At 33.0% G+C, this 27083-nt stretch overlaps 1 protein-coding gene across 1 annotated transcript; it reads left to right on the forward strand.

Moving 5' to 3' along the window:
- The first annotated feature begins 15022 nt into the window (after nt 1-15022).
- LOC134273225 (DNA replication licensing factor mcm2-like) lies at nt 15023-25255 on the forward strand. The gene is made up of 18 exons (XM_062755420.1): nt 15023-15143; nt 16018-16214; nt 17588-17760; nt 18180-18265; nt 18540-18714; nt 18863-18972; nt 19167-19276; nt 19526-19733; nt 20019-20153; nt 21499-21690; nt 21779-22123; nt 22361-22525; nt 22761-22835; nt 23067-23150; nt 23482-23637; nt 23935-24117; nt 24354-24509; nt 24747-25255. The coding sequence occupies exons 1-18, from the start codon at nt 15048-15050 to the stop codon at nt 24855-24857; spliced, it is 2757 nt and encodes a 918-aa protein (XP_062611404.1). The 5' UTR covers nt 15023-15047; the 3' UTR covers nt 24858-25255.
- Nucleotides 25256-27083: the final 1828 nt, after the last annotated feature.

Here is a 27083-nt window from a genome sequence, read left to right on the forward strand (position 1 = left end):
CACAATGTATTCTAAAACAAATCTTATTTCCGCAAGAAATTTATTACATTTCATTGCTGCATATTTTTTGTTTATTGTTTTATGTAATACAAATGTATTTCATATTCTGTAAACAAGGCAGATGAAACACCAAACCCCCAAACTTTCAGGGGTGATGGGGAGGAGTTTAAACAGTCATATCCGCCGTGAGCCCTATGCATTGATCAGTTATGCGGAGTAATCAAATTTAGCATAAAACAAAAGTTTAACAATTACTTTGGAAGACGTCAGCCACAATAGGAACTAATACTAATTGTATTTGCTGACAATATCATTATGACGATCATAAATTTTCAAATTGGTGACTTAAAACGAGGTTGTTGATATTCCCATGACATCAACTTATCTTCCAGTAGTTTGTTGTTTGTGTTCGTTACCGTCTATACCGATGAAGTGCTCTTGAATACATTTATAATATAATATAAAGAGTATATATATCGAGCCGACACATGAATGAAATCGTTTAATTATATTACTAGTGTATATTTGATATGCATGTATCTGTAAGTCCATTTGTCTAAATTAATTTTCTAAAATTTCTTTGGGATATTTGAAAATGCAGATATGATGTACAGCGTACTTCATTTATATAAGATATACTGAAGCATAATACGTTTCTTCTTTTCAGCAGCATATAATAATTGTGTGTTCAGTATATAATTATCATGTATTCGAAAAAGCATGGCAAAATCTATGCAAGTTTTGCGTAAGAAAATATCGAGATTTTGTCAAAAGAGATACAATAACGTCAGAGAAGCTAAGAAAGGAAATCCAAGAAATGGAGAAAACTGGCCTTGTGTCGATGCCTCATGAAATTCAAATTCAAATCACTGATACCACGTCGTGGTCGTGACGACAAAACTGCTCTAATCAACAGCAGCCTGTGCTATCTGATTAAGCCTTAGTTGATTTAGAATGCTTTGCTTTGTAGGAACCCCAGCTCCAAAGAAAATGTAAAAGAAGGAAGAAATTAGACGAAAAAATTCTAGATGGTTAATGAAAAATGTCACTTTTTATTTTTTGGAGGGGTCGATGACTCCTCGGCTTCCCAACCTCTGGGATATCTATTTCCGTGTTATTGACGACTTATAGATGACTACTGGTGGGGAAGCGATTAAGATGATAGATATGATAAAGAACCTTTCATTATACGCAATAATTCCTTACATTTCGGAGTATTACCTGTAATTCTAGATTTTCCCGAATTGTTGAGTGGGTCTTCTTCACATGTTGCTTTCAAAAAGAAGAACTAAATAGAAGTAGATTAACATGTGAACTAGCTATATTTTCCCATAGATTGTTTTTTTAAGCAAATACCCTAGGCATCTTTTAACTGATAAAATAATGTTCCAGCCTTTAGAATGTGACGATTTTCTACTATAATACCTTTAGAGGGAGAATAGATGATTGATTTCAAAAGTTTATAAACCATACAAATATGTGAAAAGGGCATAAAAACAAACCCTTGAAAATTGCAGAGGTGGGATCAGGTGCCTAAGAGGATTAAGCATCCACAGGTGTCTTGGAGGATTAAGCATCCAGTGTTGACTTGTCAGGAGCGCCTGGTTTTTATAAAAGGAAATGATGGGGAAAACTTGTCAAATTTTTTCAGATGTGTTTTGGATATAGAATATGACATTATATTAAGAAACATAATGAATAAACATTTTAATATAATTCTATCATTGCATGCTCTACGTATGTACAATTTCTAACACGAGGTAAATTATTGCAAACAAGTTGATGAAACAAGGATATCAGCAGTCTTGTTTGAAGTCATCATTTCGTAAGTTCTATTGTCGATATAATGACCTTGGCAGCAAATACAATTTATCATTGAGTTAAATACTGACTGACTTTTTCATACTAATTGTTAATAGTTAGTCCATTACTTACACACTGAATTGACGAGTTTTGCGTTATAACCCGATTATGAGAAGGAGCACATGGCGGGTGTGACCGTCGGCATAGGATGCTCACTCCTCCATGGCACCTGATCCAACCTCTGATGTTTCGGAGGTCTGTGTTTGCTCTGTTCCTATTTTATTTTGTTTAATGGACTTCTGAACTTGAATACTTTTCGTTATCTCCATATATTTCAATTGCTGTAATTCGACCCTTTTTTAGACGTCATATTCATATATTAGTCGTTATCGGTAAGAAACTCTGGAAAATGTGTTTCAGAAATATATATGTCTTTAAAACATTCTCGAAATGAAGAAAAGAAACTATACGTATCGAAAGATCATTGCCCTAAAAGGTGTCTCTTTCAGGCCGAGGTGTATATTGTGAATATCATCTTTACCAAACTGTAATGGAAATCGCTAAGGGAAGTTTTTGTTATATTAACATTATTTCTTTATATTTTGTGAAGTGTTAAAAATTTAAATGTGAATTTTCTCTTTTGGTTAACGAGGCCCGATCTACTTGATCTGCGCATACGTTTTAACGCAGCGTCGACTCAGGTACGTCACAATACCCTTGACTGCCGTCACAATTGAACACAATAACGTCACAATTAAAATGACGTCAATTTGCGCTAAAATGTTTCGCTAACCTTGCTTACCTGGTAGCGCTATAGACTATGCATTGTAAACTGGCATTTCTATTATTTTTTTAATATTTGAATTAATAAACAACTTTAGAACCTAATTATTTTGAGGGATCAATTTTTTGGTACAGATTCATTAATTTTATCCTGTTTTATTTCAATTTGTGAGTTTAAAAAACAAACACTGCAACTAAAGTAAACGACTTTTATAGTCTTTTTCTTCGAACATGTTGAAGTGTTTATGCACACTCATTTTATTGCGGACTTAATTATGCATGGATTATCTTCAGTTTTATAAAAATAAAATAAGTCTATAAATAATTTAAATTGAAACCCCGAAATATTTTATTTTTCTATATAATATATGATATTGTAAAAATCGCTAAAAGTTAGTAGAATTTTACGTAAAACTACGTCGCGTGTTAAGAGAAAAATAAAGCATGGCGAGAAAATTATTGCATAATGTAAGAATTTATTATATTTTAGAAACTAATACAGTATTGCAATCGTTTGTTGGTGTTATGTAAACCCATTGCGACTTATAAAATACGTAGTTGGATAGAATAAATCCAAATTTTTTGTTTTGACATGCCCCCTTTTCACTGCAATAAAGGCTACCTCCAATTTTCTTTTCAAAATGAAAATTACATGATATATGTGAAAAACAAAGAATTTCATCATGTATTTTTTTTAATTTGTAAATTTCTTTGTTTATTGAGTTTTAGTATGTAATTGTGTGTAAAAACACGACAAATGGTCCATATCTTGACAGTGTCCCCATTTCACTACAATAAAGGCAAGGTAACAAAATATAATTTTTCTAAGCATAAAACATACAAGTATATTTCCAAGAATTAAATTTTTTTATCATTCCGTTTTCGTAATTTTCAACTAGATCGGGCCTCGTTAAATCTTTATATGCAGGATTTTTTAAAGAAAAATGAGTATGTATCTACAGATATATTTTTTAAATCCTCCCTCTGTACTCTGTATCTTGATGTTTTGAAACATTAACAAGATTTTTGTGTACCGTACAAGTGTGTTTATGTGCAACCAATTTATCAAAACTTTGATAAATCAAACTCGTGAACCTGTTCATAAAGAATTTTGATATTGTGATCAGTAAAACCATTGCAAAGCTATTCATTGAAATCAAAAACCAAAATAAAAATGTGTTTTCTTGAAATCTGATAAAATCATAAAAGTTAGTAGAATTTTAAAAGAATTTCAAAAAAGATCTACACCATTCGTACAAAATAAAATTCCTAGAACATTTTTGGTGTTATGTTGTTATTGATTAAAAATGAGTAGCATTTAAAAATGTTGACGAACATACAGACAAAGGCATGACAAAAAAATAGAACTTATTCCTAAGTTCATGTTAGATTTGATAACTAAAAGTAAAAATGGATAAATTTTCACAGCTAAGTGTCCCTAGAAGATATATCATTCTCAAGAAGAGAAAATATCTTAAATAAGGGCTAGACTTACATGTTGTTTCGGAAGCCGCACTACTTGTTGGAAGGAAAGGTGTAATTTTATTTGGTCTAGCCAGTTCAAGGCAAGAAATATTTTTTTTTATTAAAAATTAATATACAGGGGTTAATTTATACAGAGTTAGTGGCATGGCGCTTAAGCTTTAACCTAAAACTAACCAAAGCCCATAATTATGGTGTTATTAATATACATACGATAATCAATTTATAAAAACTCAGAGCGTTTGCACATCAACACCAATTCAATTCATTTTAATCACTCAAAACCATATAAATGGTAAAGAAACATATAAAACATATATACAGATAATACAGTGGGTCAAGCAGAAGGTGATAATTAAGGAGAACAGACAATACTATTAATTTTAGAAATAAATGTACATAATTTTTTCAAACAATCAACATCATTTTGGCACATGACTTCACAAAACTTGATAGCATTTGGTTTAAAATATAATGATAATCATCTCCTATCTGGTTATTACTGCATTAGTTACAAAATCTTTCATTTCCTTGAGTACCATTCCATCTTCCTGTTTCAACTGGAAGGTGGTGATTTGTGGTTCTAAACTTAATATAAGTTTTTCTAAATTTATATGATTACAGTGTTATATACCAAAACAAAACAAACAAAATAAGGGTTAAATGCTATAAGAAACTTCAAATAAAGTACATGTAGTTGACATATTTAAATATATCAAATGTGAAATAATTTATTCAGGACAAAACATTACATCAGATGATTAGTACACTTCGGGTCTATCATCTACATGCAGATTAAAAGAGAACATTCTTAAAATACCAAAAATTGTAAAACATATAATTATAGTAAGGTGTACACATGTTTATACATTTTTCTATGATAAATATAACATGAGATTCTTAAGAAGCTTTATCAATCTCATGCTAAAATAATTATTTTTTTGTTCTTCATTTCTCCTCAGAGGAGGTAAGGACGTGAGTTTTTGTACCGATTGACCGAGAGGCATTGACCGGCCTTATTCATAATAAATTATTACATTCTAAACAGTTGGATTGTTACAAAATTTTATCCTTTAAAAGAGTGTTTTGACGGGGAGTGTTGTTTCTTGACCCCGTGAACTTCATGGATGACCCAATGTTCGGTCAAAACATGATCTTCAAAAATTGAGCATCCCTTTGGATTGACAGCTTGGTACTGAAATATGTAAATATATGATGGTATGAAAACACAAATAATTGTGGTTTTTCAAGCATATAATGCTCATCCCTTTTTACATATTTTGTATGTGGTCCACTACAGGAATTTACGTGTAATTTATAAGCAATTCATCTGGTGCTTTCATGCAAGAAATGATGATTTTTTTAATGCAGATAATGAAAGACGTGAAAGACTTTAATATGCACTGGTATATTATTGAAATTTTTTGTGTTGATAAAATTTATTGAAATGGCACATATCTAATTTCTGTTGAGGTCCCTGCAGTTTTTTGGGGATATTGGATTTGGGATTTGGGTTAATATGTAAATGCATCCCTCTCTCTTCATATTTTTCGTCATGAAATGTAAAAGGTGAAGATAAACAAAAAGTGGTGGATCTAAAAAAGAAATTCATAAACAAGAAAATATGTATAGAGAGCATAAACTACGGACCCTTGGAATTCATTCCAGAGGTGGGATCATGTGCCTAGGAGGAGTAAGCTTCCCCTATTGACGGGTCATACCAGCCATGAGCCCTGTCAAAGCTGACAACATAGAAAAAATATATATACATAAGTAGAAATACCGACGAAAAGAAATTAATGAATAAGTAATATCATTACAGTTGAAAAAATAGAGAACTAAATCTAATTAAGGCTTAATCAAAGCATACCACCATGTACCATACACCTGCATGCAAATATCGAGACATTTAATTAAACAAGTAAACTAATGTATATTTTACATATTATCTTTGAGAATAATCTAAAGATTGTAATCATTTTATTACTTATAACTAAGGAAGTTTAGATTTCTTTACATAAATACAAGTACATGTACTTGATTGAAATTGACGATGTCACTTTAAGATGCATTGGACCGACGTCATGCAGCTGTAATAAAGTTTGTTTTAAAAGCTGAATCTATAACTATACATATAGTTTGTAGTCAGTGTAAACTTTAAAATAACAAGGCGGGGATTTTTTCTTTCTTGTAAACCTTTTCTGTCAATGATTTTATTGACAAATTACTTCCCATCTAAAATACAGACTATACACTTTTAAAAGTGCACTGAAGCAAATTAAGTGATTAGTTTATGATATAGAGTGTTCATTCATTGAATTAAATGTAGACCAAAGCGTAGATCTAAGTAAATTTACAATTCTGATATTGAATGGGCAGGCTGGCAAGGGTGCATGGTATCCGAGAAACCGAACCTCGCATGTCTAACAATGAGAAAGCTTGATCAACATTGAGGCGAGAAGATTGTAGACCTATAGCAGACAAATTGGGTCTTTACCATGCAGCTAGCAAACCTGTAAAGACGTATGAGTAATCGTCGAGATTTATTAACTTAACGAGTAGTTTCATGCAGGAAATGAACAAAACCATGTCTGTATTTTTTGGTAATGATATTACCGCGTTCCTTAATGTCTGCATATTAATATTAATGTTCCATTGGTTATTTAAAAATGATTAGTATATATCAAGTGTTATTTTCCAAAAATTAATTGGAAACGTATGGTATTATATCAATGCTTTGTTAACCTAAATAAAATATTAAAGTACAATCAAAATTGTGTTAAAAGCAAGAGTCATGGCAGGTATTATTAGACATGATGCACCCATGCCATGTGTTCTTTCTTATTTAAGAAAATATATTATTTTTACTTCAGATTAAATAAAAAGGTTTCGAGATATGCACTAATTCTTATTCTAAAAAACCAAAGCATTTTTTTCTTAATTAATTTTGAAATTATATTTTATTTTATTTATCAAAGTTCACGAGAAAAACCAATCCTCCTAATTGAAAAGACGGAAATTAACGAGCAGCAATCGAATTAAAGAAATCTACAAACAAATCAAATCTGTGATCAGGATTAAGGAGGCTAGGGGGTCAACTAATTATTTTTTTTTTATTAACCAACAGATATAACTTAAATTTTGGGATATGATATCTTAAGCTGTCAACTATTATTTGCCAAAGAAAAAAATTTCATAAATTTTAGCTTTAAATTTGATCATTTTATATATGGAACTCTTCTTCTAATTAAGATCAAAATAGTCTAAAAATGGCCACGACCACCCAGCCTCTTTAAAAGGACAACCAAAAATTTCCGAAGGGAGATCAGGTGCCTAGGAGGAGTAAGCATCCCCATTTAATCAGTCATACCCGCCATATGGGCAATATTTATTGATAAAGTAGGGTCTGACGGAGGGTTCCATAGTCAATTTAGTATTAAACAAAGACCTAACAATTGGTCTGAAATGAGTCAGCCAAAAAATGTTATTTGATGCTTGATCCCACTTCTGATGTTTTTGAGGTCCGTGTTTGCTCCGCTTCTATTTTGTAATGTTTAATGGACTTTTGAACTCCACCACTGTTCGTTATCTCCATGTATTTCATGCTTACAATGTCTTTATAACGACCATAGCATTTACAAAATCGACTCTGAAGGAGGTTGATAAAAGGTATATAACATCAATTTATCTATGAGTAGCCTGCCTCAGTATAAATTGGTCAGATTTTGAGCATGCTCTTGAGAATTTAAAAATTGGTTTCCATAAGCACCATATGCAGGTGTAATAAATATTTTCAGTACTGCATAATTACATGTATAAATAACAAAATTGACGATGGAAAAGCTGAGGTCATCGCTTTTTGTCCTACACTTCAGTCATTGGTTGTTAGTTAGCCCTAGCTATCAAAAATAAGTAAAATATCCATGCAAATATGAAGCAGATTTGGCAAACTCTTGTTTCATTAAATTTTACTGTGATATATTCAGTCTACATAGGAATGGAAATAACTTGGGAATTGATAAAAAGACATTGAAATATCTGAATGCCGCGTTGAAGGTCATGGCACTTATAAATATGTGCTCTCTTCTCATGTAGAAGGATTTGAATAATTCAGAATAATTTGGTTTATAAAGGAGCACGATTAGTACCCATGCGAGTTTCATCAGTTTGTTGGAAGACTTGGTCCCAAAAGACTATATTAATCAATGAGAAGCTCCAGCGTCCTTTTGATATCAACATTAGAATACTCGTATGTAGAATCAGTGTAATATTTAACAAAGTAATTTTGTTGTTAACCAATTACAAGTTATAAGTTTCCAGAAATTGCAAAGAATTTATTGAAGTTACCTTGTGTCATACATCGATTTCTTATGATTTTTGATAATTTTATGTTCTTGTTTACAATGTACTTTTCTGACACCCGAATCTGATTTGTACTCGTATTACTTCAAAGATGCGTGTACTATTTTTTTTTTTTTAAAAAGAATGTTTCTTTTTTTGATGTGAAAAACAATCGCTGCTGCTTACACCGTCACTTTGCATCGTTGCAATGAATCGTTATAAAAGAATAAGCCAATTATTCATAAAAGAGTATATTCTTAATAATAAAAAACATATATATTAAATTTGTATATCTTTTTTTCTTGTCAGCAGCTGGTTCATGTGACTATTTTATCGTCTGCTGACTAATTCACGAGTGACTTCTCGTTACCAACGAAAGGTGACGCGCAGACGTGCACAAAATCAGACGGATCGATCTTGGAAGGGGTTGAAAGGTTCGTTGTAAGGACAACTGGCTAAAATTACTAAAATCTATAAGTCTACATAATAACAAATGACACTTAATTTCTATGTGAACGTGCTTCTGTTGGTATATAATTGTTAATGGCTGAATCATGAAGTGGGGACATTTATGGGGAAAAGTTTTTAGGAATTTATCTGATCTATGTGATAGTTTTTCCAACTTTGTTCTGATCTGTTCAATTCTTTTTATCCGTATTGCTATTCTGTCATTTGGATGGCAAGGTTTCTCTTTTCTTCCCCAATTTTCTATTACGGCCAATATATTGATATTATGTAAATTTAGTTTTAATCTCTTTTCTTAAAGGGAAAAGGATATTTTCTGAATAGATAATTGGATTCAATAAAGATACCACCAACGCAAAACCATTAAAATGGGAAAGAAAAATATGTGAAGCAACCACTTTCAAAAGAATTTTGATCAATGTATAATTCTTAATGACATCATAAAAGAAACCTTAAGATCCGCTTGTTTTACACATAAAAGTAAAAGACAGACAAGCATATTGGATGGGTTTGTACCGAGAGGACATCATTAGGGACAAGTCTGTTTTCTAAGATCCCAATTAATACCTGCCCACCTCCTGCTCGACCTTTCTGTTGATGTTGATGTTCATGACATGGGCTGAGAGAGCAGATAAAAGCCTTTATTTAGAAGTGTGGCGAGGTGTACTTGAAACGTATAGTCATTATACCTGCACTTTAAAACAGAGTATATGACATCTCCTTGAATAAGAATGTTGAATTATGTGTTTCTAGGTACGTAGGTTGAGGCAAAAGTTTAATGAGACTCCATAATAGACAACAATTGTACCAGCAGGTAGAAATTCGGTTTAATTTCGAAGTAGATGCTCATATATGCTCATATGCAACCATAGAATATACTGTAAACCAACTTTTATTTGTGACGACTTTATCTCGCGATTTACAGGGTAAAAACTAGTTTACAGGTCATTAATTAAGAAAATTGGGTTAAACGAGAAAGAGAAAACTTTTTTGAACCCATATGTTCTTTGCATCAATTTTGTAAAGAAGTTGCAATTTCTGATTTCAACTTTTTACGGTGTATTTATGTGACATCAACAAAATGTTAAACATTGACTTATAAACCTGATTTATCCAGTAAAATCATAGAATGCAACAGAACAAAAGGATAAATCTCTTGGTCTATATTATGTGCAATAACTTGAAACAAATTTGAACAAATGAGTAACATCCAGGCGTAAAATCTTTTGATAGAAATCTGATAAAAGGATATATTCTTTTGGAAAAATAAAGTAAACTTTACTTTATAAATTGATTTTTTTCACCGTTTAAGATTAATTTTTGTACAATTTAACTTAAATTCCTTGTCGTATTTTGCAAAAAGTGATGCAGTATACAAAAATAATGAATTCAAAGTAATTCTTCCCTTGACATACCCGTTAACCCAAATTTTTCACCTTTATTGAAGGATGTTAAGAGTATAACTTAGAAAACTTACAGCCAAACATACATACACTCCAAATTAATGGCTATCGATTTAACATTAAACCCACTGTTCTGGCGTGCCGTTCCTACATTTTGGGTGTTTAGTTTGGCGATTAATTACACGTTTTTATATTACGTGGGTAGGGTATAAAGACAACGTAGATAAAATACATTGGGACCCAATGACCCAAAAATGTAATGAGCAAGGTACACTGGTTGTACGCTGGTGTTTGAGGTTTACATGCATTCAATATGCTTGTGCATTTTTTCCCCCATTTGTGTTAAATTTTTTACGAGCACACAAACGAAGCCGGAACAAGGTCATTTATACATACATGTATACAGCAGTTGTTTAATCAAATTTGAATAAAAATACATATATAAGTTAGATTTTTTAAAAATCCACAAACTTCATTTCAAAAATGGTCATATCAAAAACAGGGTATACAAATAGCATAACACCCGTCACAACAACTAAATTTGTTCCAGGCAACGTCAACAACAACAAATATCAACAACTTGATATTTTTTAGTTAAGATTCGCCATCAATTCGCTCCTAGTAACAATATTGATTAGATGAATTTTGATAAAAGTAACAGAGAATGGGGAAAACAATTATTTACAATAAAAAGTTAGAGGAAAAAGGTTTTTTCATTTCAAATTAGTGATCAGCCAGAAACGTCTGCTTCATCGTCATCAGAATCATCTCGATAATATTATTAATCACTTTTTATTCGCGAAAGCTTCATTTTTTGCTTAATTACGCGAAACCGTGTGCTAGCAAAACATTTATTTTCTCGTATGATATTATACTCTTTATAGCTCAATAAGCAAAATTTCATGAAGTTTTTGTTTGACGTAGAAATACCAAACAGCTGCGGTTCGCAAAAATAAAGTGGCGCGAAATTTTAGTGACGCTGATCTATTGTAATGACAAGATTTTAGAATGACACATATATTCGTTAATGTCACAAAAGTCGATGACTGCGTTTTTTTGTTTGTTTGTTTGTTTTTTTTTTTTTTTTTGTTTGTTTTAAGCATTCGCTCTGTATTGTTTACAAATAAAATGATTATTAATACGTCCAGCTTTAGATTTACGCACTTTAAATTGAAAAGTAACCAAGTGTTGGTATATATGTATTTGAATTAACATTGTTTTATAATCCTCAATCAATACTAAAATACGAGCAAATGACTTTTACGCCCTCAAATTTTTTTGTTTATAAACGGTTCACATAAATGAAAGAGGCTTAATTTCCTAAAGAAATAAAAACCACGAACACGTAGTTCATTCAAAATATACATGAGAGCCAGATTTAAATTCACACCACTGTTTTTTTTTTTTCTTCCTTTCCTTGTAATTGCTTATGGCGCTGTACTTTATGTACCTAATTAGTTTAACATTCATGGTTTCAGTTATATATGGGAAAATTAAGAAATTAACTCGTATATGTATAATGTAGGTTAAAAAGTGTACAGTTTGACATGTTGCGTTTACTTAGGTTGTACTTGAGAAATAAATTAAGAGTACTTAAATAGAGACTATGCGTGTTTGTGTATGAATTGAGAAATACCACTGGGTCAAACCGAGCCCAAAAGACGTACCTTCAACACTGACTTTTTTTAAACATCGTCACGGTGTGACTATATATAACAATTACTTACAAATTCTACAAATTTTAAACCCCTGGAAAAGTAGTTCCAATCTCCCAACCCCGAGCCACTTATCAATGGATTGGAATGCACTTTAAAAAAATAAAAAGGATATGAATGAAAACGGGAATGTTTTTCTATACCTGTGACCTGATTTGGGGGATGAATGGGTCTGTTGTTTTCGTACACTTGTTATCTCGTAGAGACTTTGTATTGCGGTTTTCTTGAAGGACAAAAAGGATGGTTTTAATGGCGTATTGTCTGTCTGTGAGAGGGGCATTATAGTTGTTTGTTCTGAATCATAAAAATGTTGGATTCTAGACTTTACTGATGGATTATTGCTCAGTTCCCGTGTTTTTTGCTGTAAAATGTGAATAATATATACATACATGTAGATATGTACGTAATTGAATACGAATGACGAATGTTTTGTTTCTACGCAGACATGTTTTATATAAAATTAATACTGATAATCATAAAGACTTTGGACAATTAAAAAATAATAATAATCAAACACAATGAAAAAAATATATATTCTAACTTCCACCACTAAATTCAAAAACAGAAACTCAGTGAATAAACAGGTACATAGTATATTCCATAAATAACTTGTTCATTACGAGAGCCAATTTCCTTCAAAATCTTCACGAACGAAATGTCAACGTGAAAAGTTCTCAAGTTTTCTAATAATTTGGAAATCATATTAACATGAAAAAGCAATTAATTACCCGACTTTTTTCACTTTTGATTATGAATATAAATGGAAAAAATATGAATGGGGAAAAATTATATACCTTCTCTATTTTTTTCTCTTTTTTTATTTATTTTTATTGGGGGTGAGGGTGGGGCGTGCACAGGTATCATCCTCCCTGACACAAACGTCTGTGCGTGTGTGTGTGTGTGTGGGGTACCTATACACGACACGACACCCCGCCCCCAAACGTGGGAGGGTGTGTGTGCGTGGTGGGGGGTTAAGCATTTATCGAAATATAATGAAGCTTAAAGCTAGAGGCAGGAGTTGAAATGCTCTTTTACAAAAACTAGTTTTATATGAATTAGAATAAATACAGAACATAAAATCAGCAATTCGGTTTCTTTTTTCAATGACTCATTGCAATATGTTACTTCTTTGTGTTGAAGATGATTAACGGTGAAATGGGCTCGAGAATTATCAGGATATATATTGATAAACCGTGGGTCATGGATAATTTTTGGTGAATGAGTAAGTGCTAGAGAGAGAGAGAGAGAGAGAGAGAGAGATTCATTTAATTATTCTGAGAAGAGAAAATACTTATGTTTATTGCAAATAATTATAATTTAAAAAAAAAAAAAGAAAAGAAAAGAAAAATAACAAACATGTTACATGTACTGCGTGTGTGTTGCTTTTTATTTATTTAATTGGAACCTGCCTTAAAGAGGGGAATATAATTTTCCTAGTTGCTACATATACAATAATGCTTAATGAACCAGAATCCAGACTGTTCCCCTGTTACAATAATAACGGAGAAACTAAATAACGAGTGTGGGGGATCCTCGGAAGGAACACGCAGTATAACATTTATTGCATTCCCCCATAATTCCGCATACGCTCACCAGCGATTGTGAAATATTAACGGTGTGTACTATACTTCGGCAAGTCAGACATTGAACCTCGTCTGAATACATTACTGAGCTTGCTAATACCACTACTTATGCTAATCATACATCTGTCTGTCTGGTAGAGAGAAGAATTAAGCAATGCCAGACCATTGCAAAAAATAATTTAGATCATCCAAAAATAACCAAATTAATACAGACACGAAATATAATGCCGGTGTTTCGATGAATGCCGGATATAGTATTTTTTTTTATATGCGATGATATAAAATTTGAATAAATGTTTAAATACATTTGTTCGCAACATGCTTTGGCATGCCAAAATGACGGACTTTTTAGTGCATTATAAAAAATGATTCCAATATGTCTTATAGTGATTTTTATGCGAAAAAAAAAAACATCAGCAATATCTCTCTCTCTCTCTCTCTCTCTCTCTCTCTCTCGCAGAATGTTAATGAAAGTGATAGTGGGTGAACAATTTGTGGCAGCACAATTATATTAATAACTTTGGCTGTAAATCAACATTTCGTCAACTGCGTCTCAGGTACATAATCTGTTCAGGTTTGAACCGCCCTTTGATGACATAATTGTTCATCATTATGACGTCTTTATTGTTATTTGTCCGCCGACATGATACATTTTCCATGTCTCTTTCATCTGATAAAAGATTTCGTTTTACATGGAACCAATCCAAGGTTTGTTCTTTTGGCTTCCCAGCTTACATAGTTCTATAACACGTTGATCAAGTGATATTACACGTCGTTAATTTTCTTACATGCATATGAACTAACCTTGGAGGTTGACTCGTCTCATTCGGAACAAATTTATCTAAGCATTAAGACAGAAAGAACATGACCAAGACGAGTCCTGTTAACAAAAGATACATTAAAAAATTAAATTAAATTAAATTAAATTAAATTAAATAAATAAATAAAAAATAAAATAAATAAATTAATCAAATAAATGAAATAAATAAATAAAAAATAAAATAAATAGAATAATAAAATAAATAAATTAATCAAATAAATAAAATAAATAAATAAAAAATAAAATAAATAAATAAATAAATAAATTAATTAAATAAATAAAATAAGTAAATAAATAAATAAATAAATAAACAAATAAATGAATAAACTTTCTTTGCATGATTGAAAGGATTTTGAGGGAATACGGCATTCCATGAACAGTAACTCAATAGTAATCATATTGTATAAAAAATTTTAAACCTGGAAGAGTTACTGCTCCTCGATATTAGGAAAACTAATCTTTTTTGGTTAAAAGACGCTTAAAAAGGAATGTAACTTAAATATATGTCATATTTTTAGATAAACATCCGAGGTATATCACAAAATTTGAAAAATATAGACGATTGTCGATTTTTTTACTAGAATGACTTTATCATCGGGATCGAAATACAAAATCTTTCATTCGGGTATTTTCGTTTGTTTCCGTTGAGCTTATGACCTCATTTTCGGTATATTTCCCGCGAAAACAGTCACGTTGGTTGGACTTCATTGTTTTGGTTGGAAAACCCTCAGAAAGACTAATAATGGCAGTAAGTATATGCTGATCCAGGAAAAATACAGCGTAGCTAAACATCGTTATGCATTTTTATAACTGATTGCTAGGTCAATCTTATTAACAAGTAGCGAAGTCAGATCTTCGATCATTGCAAGTTGGTTTTAATGTGTTCCTCCTGTTGGCTGAGCATGATCTAAAAATATGAAAGGTAAAAACTTTTTAAAAAATTAAAACAGATTTGTTTATGAATAATGTAAATATGATGTTTACAGTCAGAATTGGCCACAGGCAGTGTATTTTTTTTCATAGAGTTCGAGACCAGACCTATCTCTGACTCTCTGTAGAGACTAACGTTATCATCAGTCTTCAGCCAAGCCCTGATCACAACAGTTGAATATTCCCCTTAGAGTCATCTGTAGCTTATGGTCTGAATGAACAAATTTGGGATGGATGACTAGGGAGGTACTGTACAGTATGCATGCCACCCATTGGAGAAAATGTATTGATTGCACACCAAAAGTGCACTGTTTATTTCTCATATATTAAGGCATCCATCCCAGTCCATAGCAGGAACTACTTAACAATAGAACTTTCTTTATCAACTTTTGCACTAAATGATGTGCAATAAGTTTTGTATAAGCAGAATTTTTAGCGTGGATTGAATTTTGGCATTATTAGAGAGGGTGCCAAGATCACTAAAATTGAATATATATCGCTAAAAATTAATTGCTTTGTAATAGCTTCTTTAAGAAGCTTTTTAAAATTGCTAGAATTACATCTTGCTAAAAATAAAATACCAATTTTTATGGACAAATTGCTAAATTTGCGTCTCGCTATAATTTCTGCTTTAGGGTAAATTATTGAATTTTACATCTATAAGAATATACGCAATTGTTCTCTTTTGACAGGAAGACACCTCCTCTGACCCATTTTCTACTGCCACCAGCCCCTCCAGGGGATCACGGGGGCGCCGCACTGACCCTTTGACCTCCAGTCCAGGAAGAGATCTTCCTCCTTTTGAAGATGACTCTGAACTGATGGGAAACGATGCCGGGGAGGAAGAGGAAGAAGATGGAGAGGAATTGTTTGGGGACAATTTGGAACAGTAAGGACTTCTTCGTATAAGGCGTAACAAAAAAATATGTTTGTTTACGGTTACCCGACCGACCCTAATTTTCATCGCCGACCCAAACTTTTTTTTCGTCGTAAAAATCCGGAAGTTACTGGCCGGTCAGTTTAACTTTTACATTCATCTTTGAAATCAAAATTGAAAGTACAGAAACAAAACAGCGAGTTCAATTTCTACACCAACGAGTTCGTTGCAATTTGCTTACCATAGCGTGGCAGTTGCAGGGGTGTGCAACTAGCATCGCCTGATGCCCGGTGCTACCGTTTTGGGGTAGTAAAAATTAAAATTATGCATATTGCCATATAATACATGAGAAATACAAACGGTATTTTCACTCATTGTTTTGCTACTTAATTTCCAACTAATGCAAATTTTCCAGGCAGCATGCTCCAACTGTTCTTAAATTACCTTAACCTAAATCCATTTTGAAGCAGTACCTGACTTATTTACTTAAAAAAAACGATCGTTTTTTTCCTAATCCGAATTTCCTCCATTCCTCTGTTTATGGTAAATACATGCAGATATCTCTTTCCATTATTTACGGTCCCCCAATCAACTAATAGCTAAGTGTTATGTGGTTAAACTTTTATATATATCAATTGTATTTAATGGTTTGAAATGAAAATAAAATGATTTTGCTTCATTTTAGATATTGAGCTACACTAGTACAATATGTTCAGAAAAGAGAAGACAATATAATTTCTTAAAATTTTTAAACTTCAACTTTAAAAGGGATGGCTTAGGACCCTGACTTTCTCAACAATGAACTTTTTACAATATTTGTTTTTACAATTTTTTGCCCCTATATTTGGACTGCTCACTTTTAACTTCAGGCTAGTTAAACTTTATTGCTGTTACAAGCCTGTGGGCTAGTACTTGATTTTTTTTTTAATTGCACACCCCTGAGTTGTAAGGCAGTTGGCGAGAAACCACCCATATTACAAGCCAAACAAAAGTAGGTACCATACAATGGTAAAACTGTTTTGTAATTCAACCAATTCATGTGAATTTGTGTATAAAAAATTTCAATAAAATAAAAAAAAATTCCTACCTACCGACCCTATTTTATTTCAGCATGTAACAGTAAACAAAGATATTTTTTTGTTTGGCCTAAACCAATTATGTCAAATCTGGTAATTTTGTTTATATCGAACTCAGTGGTGCCAAGAAAACTTCTAGATATTGCAGAATTTGAGATATCCAGGATTAAAAAGGGTAGAATAAGTAAACGGGACTTCCAAATCACTTTGACAAAAATATGGTGTTCGAGATATTTGTATTTGAGATATCAAAGTTCATCTGTAATTTGCTATACATTTACAATTTATATAATTTGCATTGTTTTGTAGGGATTACCGGGCCATCCCAGCTCTGGACAGATTTGACCAGGAGGGTCTGGACGATGAAGAAGATTACTCCGAATTATCGGAGGGTCAGCGACTGGCGGCGGAGAGAGAGATGAGACAGAGGGACCGAGAGGAGGGAGTTCTGACAGGGCGCATGAGGAGGGGACTCATGTATGGTAGGTTCTGCTTCTGGAGAGCTGAATATTCAAACAGAAGCTAAAGTTTTACCACTGGTGAATTTTAGCATTCCAATGTTGTATGCAATGGAAGAATTAGAGTTTATATTCAGAAATTCATGGGAAAAGAATTGTGTAAAAGAAATATGAATTTATGCATCTGCACAAGTATTGATGATGCTTTCAAGATCCTATTAGATTTAAATTCTTGAAGTTTTGTACAAATATTTGATTTGAGGTTTGTCGTGCAGAAAATAGATGATTCTATTACATGTTTCATGAAAGGAATATTTATAAAAAGATTCACAAAGTGAAACAATAGACATTAGTGCAAAAGACAAGTTTGTAATTACAAATAGTGTGTGGGAAAAAAATTGCATGGATTAAAGTTACAGTTTATAACTCATTTTGATTTGCAGAAGAATCTGATGAAGAGGATGATGCAGCCCCAAGAAAGCGAAGACGAGCAGAACGGGCCGCAGAAGGGGAGGTGGAAGATGAAGAGGTATGATACAGTTATGATTCATCAGATCAGCGCTGTACAAGAAACAGGGGTATACCATCTGTCTAAAACTTCAAAGAATGTAGAATTTTACATTTGAACCAGCCTGAAAATTTGTGAGATTAATAAGGTTATCTCAGAAGGTAAAGAGATAAAGATGTATGTTGTATTCCTGTAATTGACAGATATATCAGTCTGAATATCAAATGAAATAGTCATTTCTGATATTGAATTGATTCAGTTGAAACTCACAAGTGACATTTTACATGTATTGTAGATGATAGAGAGTATTGAGAATCTAGAAGATATGAAAGGTCACTCAGTCAGGGAATGGGTGTCCATGTTAGGTCCCAAGACTGAAATAAAAAACAGGTTCAAGAACTTCATTAGGACATATGTAGACTCCAAGGGCCATAATGTTTACAGAGAGAAGATCAGACAGATGGTGGAAGGTAAGGGATTCATGTATCTAAAGATTAGAAGCAGTATTAAACTACTTAAAATATGAATCGACAAAATCCATGGAAAGAAAAGATAAATGTGCCTTCTTGTTACTGGTAAGAAAATACAACATAGACCTCACCTTTGACTTAATTTCAGCCAACAGAGAGAGTCTTGTGATAGATTACAACATGCTGGCCTCTGTAGAACAGGTCCTGGCTTATTTCTTACCAGAGGCACCTGCTGAAATGCTGCTGAATTTTGATGAGGTATCGTCATTTTATTAAGTTCAATTAATTTTTTAAGAAAATCTGTAATTTGAGATTCTATCATTATTGTTTGCAAGCTATAAAGATATTACTTAAGAATTAGCAATACATTGTGTAGCTGAACATTTCCTTTTGAAAATCTTTGTGGTAAATTTCTAGTATTTTATTTTAGATGTGTAACTGCTCATTTTCAGGCTGCCAAAGAGGTGGTATTAAATATGTATCCCAAATATGAGAACATAGCTAAAGAAATTCATGTCAGAATTGCAGAATTACCACTGATTGAGGAACTGAGATCATTAAGGTAACAGTAAACATATAACATTTGTTCCTCTACATTTCTATGAATTCATGATTCTATACAAACACCTAGATTTGACATTTCTAATGTATTTTGTTTATTAATTCATACTTAAGGAGCAGAAAATGAATGATTTTGAAAAAGTTTAGCTATATCTTGGATCAAATGTCCATATTTGATAAAATGAAAGCGTAATTTTTGTTGGCATAAGAAAGATTTTAAAATTTTCCAAAAAATTCTTACATCTTGCAGACAGCTGCACCTGAATCAGCTGATCAGAACCAGTGGAGTGGTGACCAGCAGTACTGGAGTCCTACCCCAGCTAAGTGTCATCAAGTACGACTGTAACAAGTGTAACTACATCCTGGGCCCTTTCTACCAGTCGCAGAACCAGGAGGTCCAACCGGGCTCATGTCCCGAGTGTCAGTCCACCGGACCATTCGAAATTAACATGGAGCAGGTATGGAGTGTAGTACCTATTCTAAAGCACAATTAAGCAAATGGTGTTTTGAATTTGCAGAATGGCTTCTGTGTACATGTAGAAGAGATAGTGTAGAGAGGGAAGAGAATGTTTTCACATTTATTTTTAAATTTTGATTGATACGTATGTATTTCTGATTCATTATTTGCCCTTTAGATGACTCCATGTGTTCAAATTCATAATTTGAAATAGCTGCTCTATTGTAATTCATATGCTTTAAATAATTTCAAAGATTTTAAGGATCTTGATATTTCTTAATTTCAGACAGTGTACAAGAATTACCAGAGGATGACCATTCAGGAGAGCCCAGGTACTGTACCAGCGGGTCGACTGCCCAGGTCTAAGGACGCCATTCTGCTCGATGATTTGGTGGACATGTGTAAACCAGGAGATGAGATTGTAAGACTTGAATTCATTGGGGGGGGGGGGGGGCTTTAAACTAATACATCAAAAGTGAACATACAAACATTTAAAATTCATAACCTTCCGCCTTTAAGGATACACCAAAGGCTTTTTTCAAGATTTTTGTCAATTTTGAGATTTTTGGCTAAGAAAACAATGCTAATCACTGCTTTATAATGCATGAAAAATTCTTGCTGATTATTTAAATGGTTTTCTAATTATTTAACAATAATCAAAAATAAACACTAACACATGTGAATGTGCCGTTATTGAAGCTTCTGATTTGGTCTGTAACTGCCTGCGTCTGAAAGGAGCAATAAATCACTGTGACCACTTGGGGAATTCTTCACTAGCCACACAGAGGCTATCAGTAATTAAACTGCAGGGACTCTAGATTTAAGGAAGGAAATCTAACAGGTCACTAATGACTATGAAATAGGAGGTGGAGCTTAGCTCTTGCCATTTTGCCGGGAAATCTTTCTGATTCAGAATTGAACCTATTTTACTTCATTAAAAGCATCTAAATAAAGAACAGAACCTCCCATTCTTGTGAATATGCATAGGAAATATGGATAAGGGACAGGTATCCAAAGCTAAATCTCCAAGGTGTCATATATTTCTAGCTTTGGCAGAATTTGTCGTGTAATGGGTTTTTGCCCTCTACTGTAAAGTAAGATCAGACAGTTAGTGGTATTATTTCAAAGGATTCAGCTCCCTTATTTATTGACCAATTTCTCTGAAAACTGGCCAGAATGTGTCTCAAATGTGTGTTTACAAAACCGTATCTCAGATTTTTGATATCTTGCTCAGTTCTTGAATTATTGGGGGAAATGTAGAATTGGGCTAATAAATTGGTTACATTGAAAGGCAAATGGATGTAATTTTTGAATAAAAATATTTATCAAAAATCTGAGATACGGTTTTAAAGTTTAATCTTTAATCTACATTGAGGCAAAATTTTGACTTTGAGAGGCGGAATACAAAAAAGTTGATTTATAAAATATGAATGCACTAATATTTACATTAAAATAACAAAAATTTTTTAATAAGATAAAAATGAAAATTTAAATTAAGATCATTAAATAGTAAATTTAACAAGCTTTCAAATGATATATACTTTTAATATGTTATCTTTGTTAATGGGGGAATTACAAGCAAATTAAATTTTGTCCTTTGGAAACCTTTGGTGTATCCTTAAAAACAAACCAGAATAGCCCATTTTGTTAATAACTTGAAAGATACAACCAGTTTTGTGGCACTGCAAGGATGAAGAGAAATGCTTACGTGGAGTGAAATATTTTGAGAAAGTAGGGAATTATTTCATTTATTTTGATTCTTTCAGGAGTTGACAGGAATCTACCACAATAATTATGACGGGTCTCTGAACACAGCTAATGGATTTCCAGTGTTTGCCACAGTGATTCAGGCTAACTACATCACAAAGAAAGATGACAAGCTAGCTGTTAGTGCTCTGACTGATGAGGACATCAAAGCCATTGTACAGCTCTCTAAAGATGAGAGAATCGGAGAAAGGGTACAATTTTTAATTTTTTCCTTAAACAGTGGAGGAAACATTATTTTGTGAAAATATTTTGCATCATCCTCTTCTTTTATCTGCACAGATATTTGCCAGTATGGCTCCATCAATCTATGGACATGAAGACATCAAAAGAGCGGTGGCCTTAGCCATATTTGGTGGGGAACCCAAAAATCCTGGTGGTAAACACAAAGTGAGAGGGGACATTAATGTACTTATCTGTGGAGACCCAGGTACCGCCAAATCCCAGTTCCTGAAGTACGTGGAGAAAACTGGTCCCCGTGTGGTGTTCACAACGGGTCAGGGAGCCTCCGCGGTGGGTCTGACGGCGTACGTACAGAGAAACCCTGTGTCAAAGGAGTGGACCCTGGAGGCAGGTGCTCTTGTGCTGGCAGATAAAGGAATGTGTCTCATTGACGAGTTTGACAAGGTATGGGGGACATAGTCCAAAATTGATGTTGATGAACTTCAGATGCAGAAGAAATTGAGTTTCTTTAATAAATACAAAATGATATTTACACCAATGTGCAGTAAATAGAACTGGTGGCTTCAGTTCATATTTCAGGTTTCAAAGAGTTCTTACACTTTCATGGTATTTTTACAAGTAAATAAAATAAGATATGAGGAAGTTGTACATTTGTACAGGTTTAAATTTTGCATTTGGTAGATGAATGATGCAGATAGGACCAGTATACACGAGGCTATGGAACAGCAGAGTATATCCATCTCTAAGGCTGGTATAGTTACCTCCCTGCAGGCTAGATGTGCTGTCTTGGCTGCTGCTAATCCCATCGGTGGCAGATACGACCCCTCACTGACCTTCTCAGAAAACGTAAGTTTGATTTAAGAATCCGATAGGCAGGTACTCGTAAATTGTTGGTATAAAGTTGAAAATTTTACGTTTAATTTCTATTTTAAAAGGACATTTTGTCTTGAGATGTTTTAATCTTAGGAAGAAAACATGAAGACAATTTGATAAACTTGTCAGTATGAGGCAACTGATTCTAAAGATGGGTTAAATCAACTTATTAAAATGGTTGATCTTAAATTTTTTTATGCCATTGCAGGTTGACTTGACAGAACCTATTTTGTCCAGATTTGATATTCTGTGTGTTGTTAGAGATACAGTGGACCCTGTTACGGTATGTGTATATTTCTGATTCTGCTGTCTAAATATCTTACAATTAATTAGCTCATGAAATTATTTACTCCTTTTGAAAAAAAAATGAAAGACGTGCATTGCATATAGCTAAACACCATTGTGTTTCATGAAAGAGCTATAAGTAATTGTGACAATAAAGCCCTTTCCATCTTGTATTTACCTTTTCCAAATCCTTTGTAAGATAAATTTCTATAAGTATGTTGTTTTGTAGGATGAGCGACTAGCGAGGTTTGTCACAGGAAGTCACATGAAGCACCATCCTAATGCAGCAGACACACAGACTGAAGAAGATCTGGTAAGAAATGGACTTTATTTCATGAATTCAGGGCTGCATTTGAACTTGTAGTAGCTAAACTATCCAATCAGTGGTATATCTGTATCTAGCTTTTGAGAATGGAATTCAATGGTCACTTTATTCAGCATCTATAGAAAACAGATGATGTCTGTAAAGTAATATATATCTGATATAAAGTTGTGGTTTTACTGTACTTCCTTATAAAAATATTATGTCTCTCTTGTATTTTACATGTTAAAAAAATAGTTGGAATATTTCAAATCTTAACAGCATATTTTGTACAATTGTATGTTGACAATACTTATTTGAATGCATTATTGTCTTTCTTTAGCACTCCCTGAATACCACATCAGCAGTGGAGCCAGTGCCTCAAGAACTGTTAAAGAAGTACATTGTGTACTGCAAGAACAAGGTCCACCCCAAGCTACATCAGATGGACCAGGATAGAGTGGCCAAGATGTACGCAGAACTCAGAAGGGAGTCTATGGTAGGTATCTGAAAGAATGTAATTTGTCTGTAAAAAAGGTACAAGTGGACGATAATTGCATAAACAATTGTTTTCTAAAGGATTTATGAAAGTATGAACAGCCAAAATAGATTTAACACATGGATGCTATGTGTATAGCACATTAATTTCAAATTCATTTTAGAATGCAAAAATGCAAAACCCTGATGGTAGTACAATTGTCTTTAGGAGTATTTTTTTATTTTAAAGTTAATAGATTTAGGAAAAAAAGTTCTAAGGTTTTGGTTTTATAATAGTGAAGTTGTTTTCTTTATATAGTCAACAGGAAGTATTCCTATCACAGTACGACACATCGAGTCCATGATCAGAATGGCTGAAGCTCATGCCAAGATGCACCTTAGAGACTATGTCAATGAAGACGACGTCAATATGGCCATCCGTATCATGTTGGAGAGCTTTATCAGCACTCAGAAATTCAGTGTTACCAGGTCCATGAGAAAGGTAAACTATAGAATTCTAACTCTTTTGAGGATGGGACGTCGAAGGATGTGTTAAATTAATTTGGATTTTAGAAAGTTAAACTTTTCTGGTATGAATTTTCAATTAGATTTCATCCCTTCCAACTCAGTTGTGAGGGGATGAGAACATTATTCATAGCAGTGCTCTTAATGCAAGGTTTTACTCCATGTTGTAAACCCTCTTTGTATACCTTTTATCACTTAATGTTTGTGTTTTAGACATTTGGTCGATACCTTGCCTTCAGGAAGGACAACAATGAGTTACTACTGTTTATACTGAAACAACTGGCCCAGGATCAGATGACCTTCCAGAGAAACCGCTACGGACTGGAGCAGGAACAGATCGAAATCTCGGAGAAAGACCTGGCTGATAAGGTATTGAAAAGCATTATATACATGAGAAAATTGTACATTCAAATATATTCATATTCTCTTAGATCCGAGTGTCTGATATAAAACCAGGATGGAGGCTGAAATTGTTTGCTTTTGTTTGCAGAGTGGAAAATTGAGAGCAGAAATTCTCTGTGCAAAACATTACTAAATTAAGACTTTAAATTATAATATTTTGATGGAAATAAGTTATTGAAAAACTGTTTTCTTTTGTTTTTCCAGGCAAGGCAAATAAACATTTCAAACTTGGCTAACTTTTACGAGAGTGATATCTTCAAGTCAAACCATTTTAGTCATGATAGGAAACGGAAGGTCATCATCCAGTGTATCTGATGTAGAAACCGAGAAATATCCAAACTTATGTCAACTATAAACAAAGTGCAACAATAAATGCTACCCATAGACAAGTGAATCTGATGAAGAAACAGAAAGTTTTGGATATCAACCATAAGCATGCAAAGTGCAACAAAAATTATTACCCCATAGACAAACACTGAAGGCTGTGCAATAGTATCCATACTTAATTATTCAATGATAACATGGCTGTAAACTTTGAAACATAAATGAAGTAACTTATTGAATGTACATTGACTTGTAAATATTTGTGTAAAATGTAAAATATTTTTGGTCTCTTAGTCTTCAACAATCAATGGTATATTTTGTGTACTCAATATATTCTGCAAAATGAATGCATGAAATAATTAATGATCATTAAATTTTTAGAAAGATGACACTCTTTTGTATCTTTTGAGTCGAAGTCATAATATGATGTCCTAAATCAGGAGAAAGTGGCGTTTTTATCATAGCTTCTGAAATTCTCTGAGTATGTTTGTAGTCAGGTGCAACATCTGAAGTAGCCTGGGACATATTCATTACAGACATAGTGAGTATCACCCATCATGCATTATTTGAACATTTTCATTTTCTCTGAAAGAGTTGAGCTGATATGAACAAATTTTGACAAAAGTATATAAAGCAGGAAAATTTACAGATGCTTTCTTTTGATGTAAAGCAAATGTGCCTTTTTCAAACCATGAAATAGGAAACAAACTACTAGTAGTATATCCATGTTTATACTTATGATGAGCAACGGTGCCCCTTCCAAAGTAGTAGCCCATAAGAATCTGAGGTAAATGAGCTTTCCTGATCATCGGTCTGTCCATTCATCTGAGAACTTGACACATATGTTCAACATCCGTTGAACCACTAGGTTAATTTTGTCCACAGTTTGTTTGCAGAGCATCCTTAAAAATCTGAAGAAGAATTTGAAGAACACGTATTATCCACGCGATCAGAATTTATAAATGGAAACATTCACAGATAGTTCATATACAAGGTTGTTCAAATCGTGACCCAGGGGCAGGATGATGCAACAATGCCATGGGCGATTGGTTTTTACTCCTCAAAATGTAGGACAATGGGGTATTTTTTTTTCAGGCACAAAAAGACATTCATTCGTAATTATTTGGAAGCATTTTAAACTAGAAGGGTTGAAATAGCTAATTAGATTTCACATAGGAATATATAGGAAAAAGAGTACTGTCTACTGATGAGAAAAAGAGAAATGTTCAGTTAAAGTTATTCATGTGAGTGTTGTGACCCATGGACCCCGTTTACCAAAGCAGACTCGATGTCCCATTATATCCACATTATCTTAAATCTTTTCAGTTGAGCTGCATGGTGATCGACAATAAAGATCACGACGTTATTAAACGAAAAATTCCGAGAATAGTCAAATATTATAGGCAATTTCATGTCAGTTATATTTGACAACACATAATAAAAGCCAGTAATATGTAATGTCTGGGTCGAAATTCTCAAATGACATTTTACTTCAGAAGAATGCTATTTCAATGCATGTAATTTCAAAATTACTATGTACAATCTATGAAATTATCATCGAGTTTAATGTCAACAGTTTCAGAATCTTGAACACTTGACCATAGAGAACACGGCAAAATGAAGGTAAGTATTTTCCTTTGTCCTTTTAAAGTACCGGTAATTTTCCTCTGGTTTTTTGAAAATAGATAGGAATTATCTATTGAAAAATTACGCGCGTGGATTTTTTTCTCAAAATTTCTAGATACGACAGTGATATTAACTTGACCTTTTGAATTCTAACAGATTTTTGAAAAACTGTATATCACACAAACCCGAGTTTAACACTTATTTAAGAAAATCGATGTCAAAGTCAAAGGAAAGGTCAAGGTAAAAATTTTGCAGCAGTTAAAAAGCTTACAGCAGTATCTATTTAAGGAATAACTTATTTTTCGGTTTCATGATGAGATCAATCGATTGGCTTGCATGATAATTTGCATGAACGCCGAAGGTTTATTAAAAACTCAGCTTAACGGTCAAAATTCAAGGTCAAATACCTTTGTGCAGTTGAATAGTTTACATTAGTATGTGTCAGCATATGAGGTTTGATACAATGTAACATTATCCTGATTGATTGAAAAAAAAAACAAACTAAGCTGGACATTAATTTAAGAAGAAATGGGTGAAAGGAAATGCAAAGGTTAAAAAAAAATGTTGATGCAGTTAAATAGCTCATATCAG

This window comes from Saccostrea cucullata, unplaced genomic scaffold (assembly GCF_032062105.1).
Source record: "Saccostrea cucullata isolate Sc308-1 unplaced genomic scaffold, CSIRO_AGI_Scuc_v1 ctg741, whole genome shotgun sequence".
Classification (NCBI taxonomy): domain Eukaryota; kingdom Metazoa; phylum Mollusca; class Bivalvia; order Ostreida; family Ostreidae; genus Saccostrea; species Saccostrea cuccullata.

What these genes read in the sequence shown, in the direction of transcription:
- LOC134273225 (XM_062755420.1), top strand. Translation starts at nt 15,048, where the DNA reads ATGACCTCATTTTCGGTATATTTCCCGCGAAAACAGTCACGTTGGTTG. An exon ending in TGCTGCTGAATTTTGATGAG is followed by an intron (nt 18,973 to 19,166) that starts GTATCGTCATTT and finishes GCTCATTTTCAG; the next exon opens with GCTGCCAAAGAGGTGGTATT. An exon ending in TTACCAGGTCCATGAGAAAG is followed by an intron (nt 24,118 to 24,353) that starts GTAAACTATAGA and finishes TTTGTGTTTTAG; the next exon opens with ACATTTGGTCGATACCTTGC.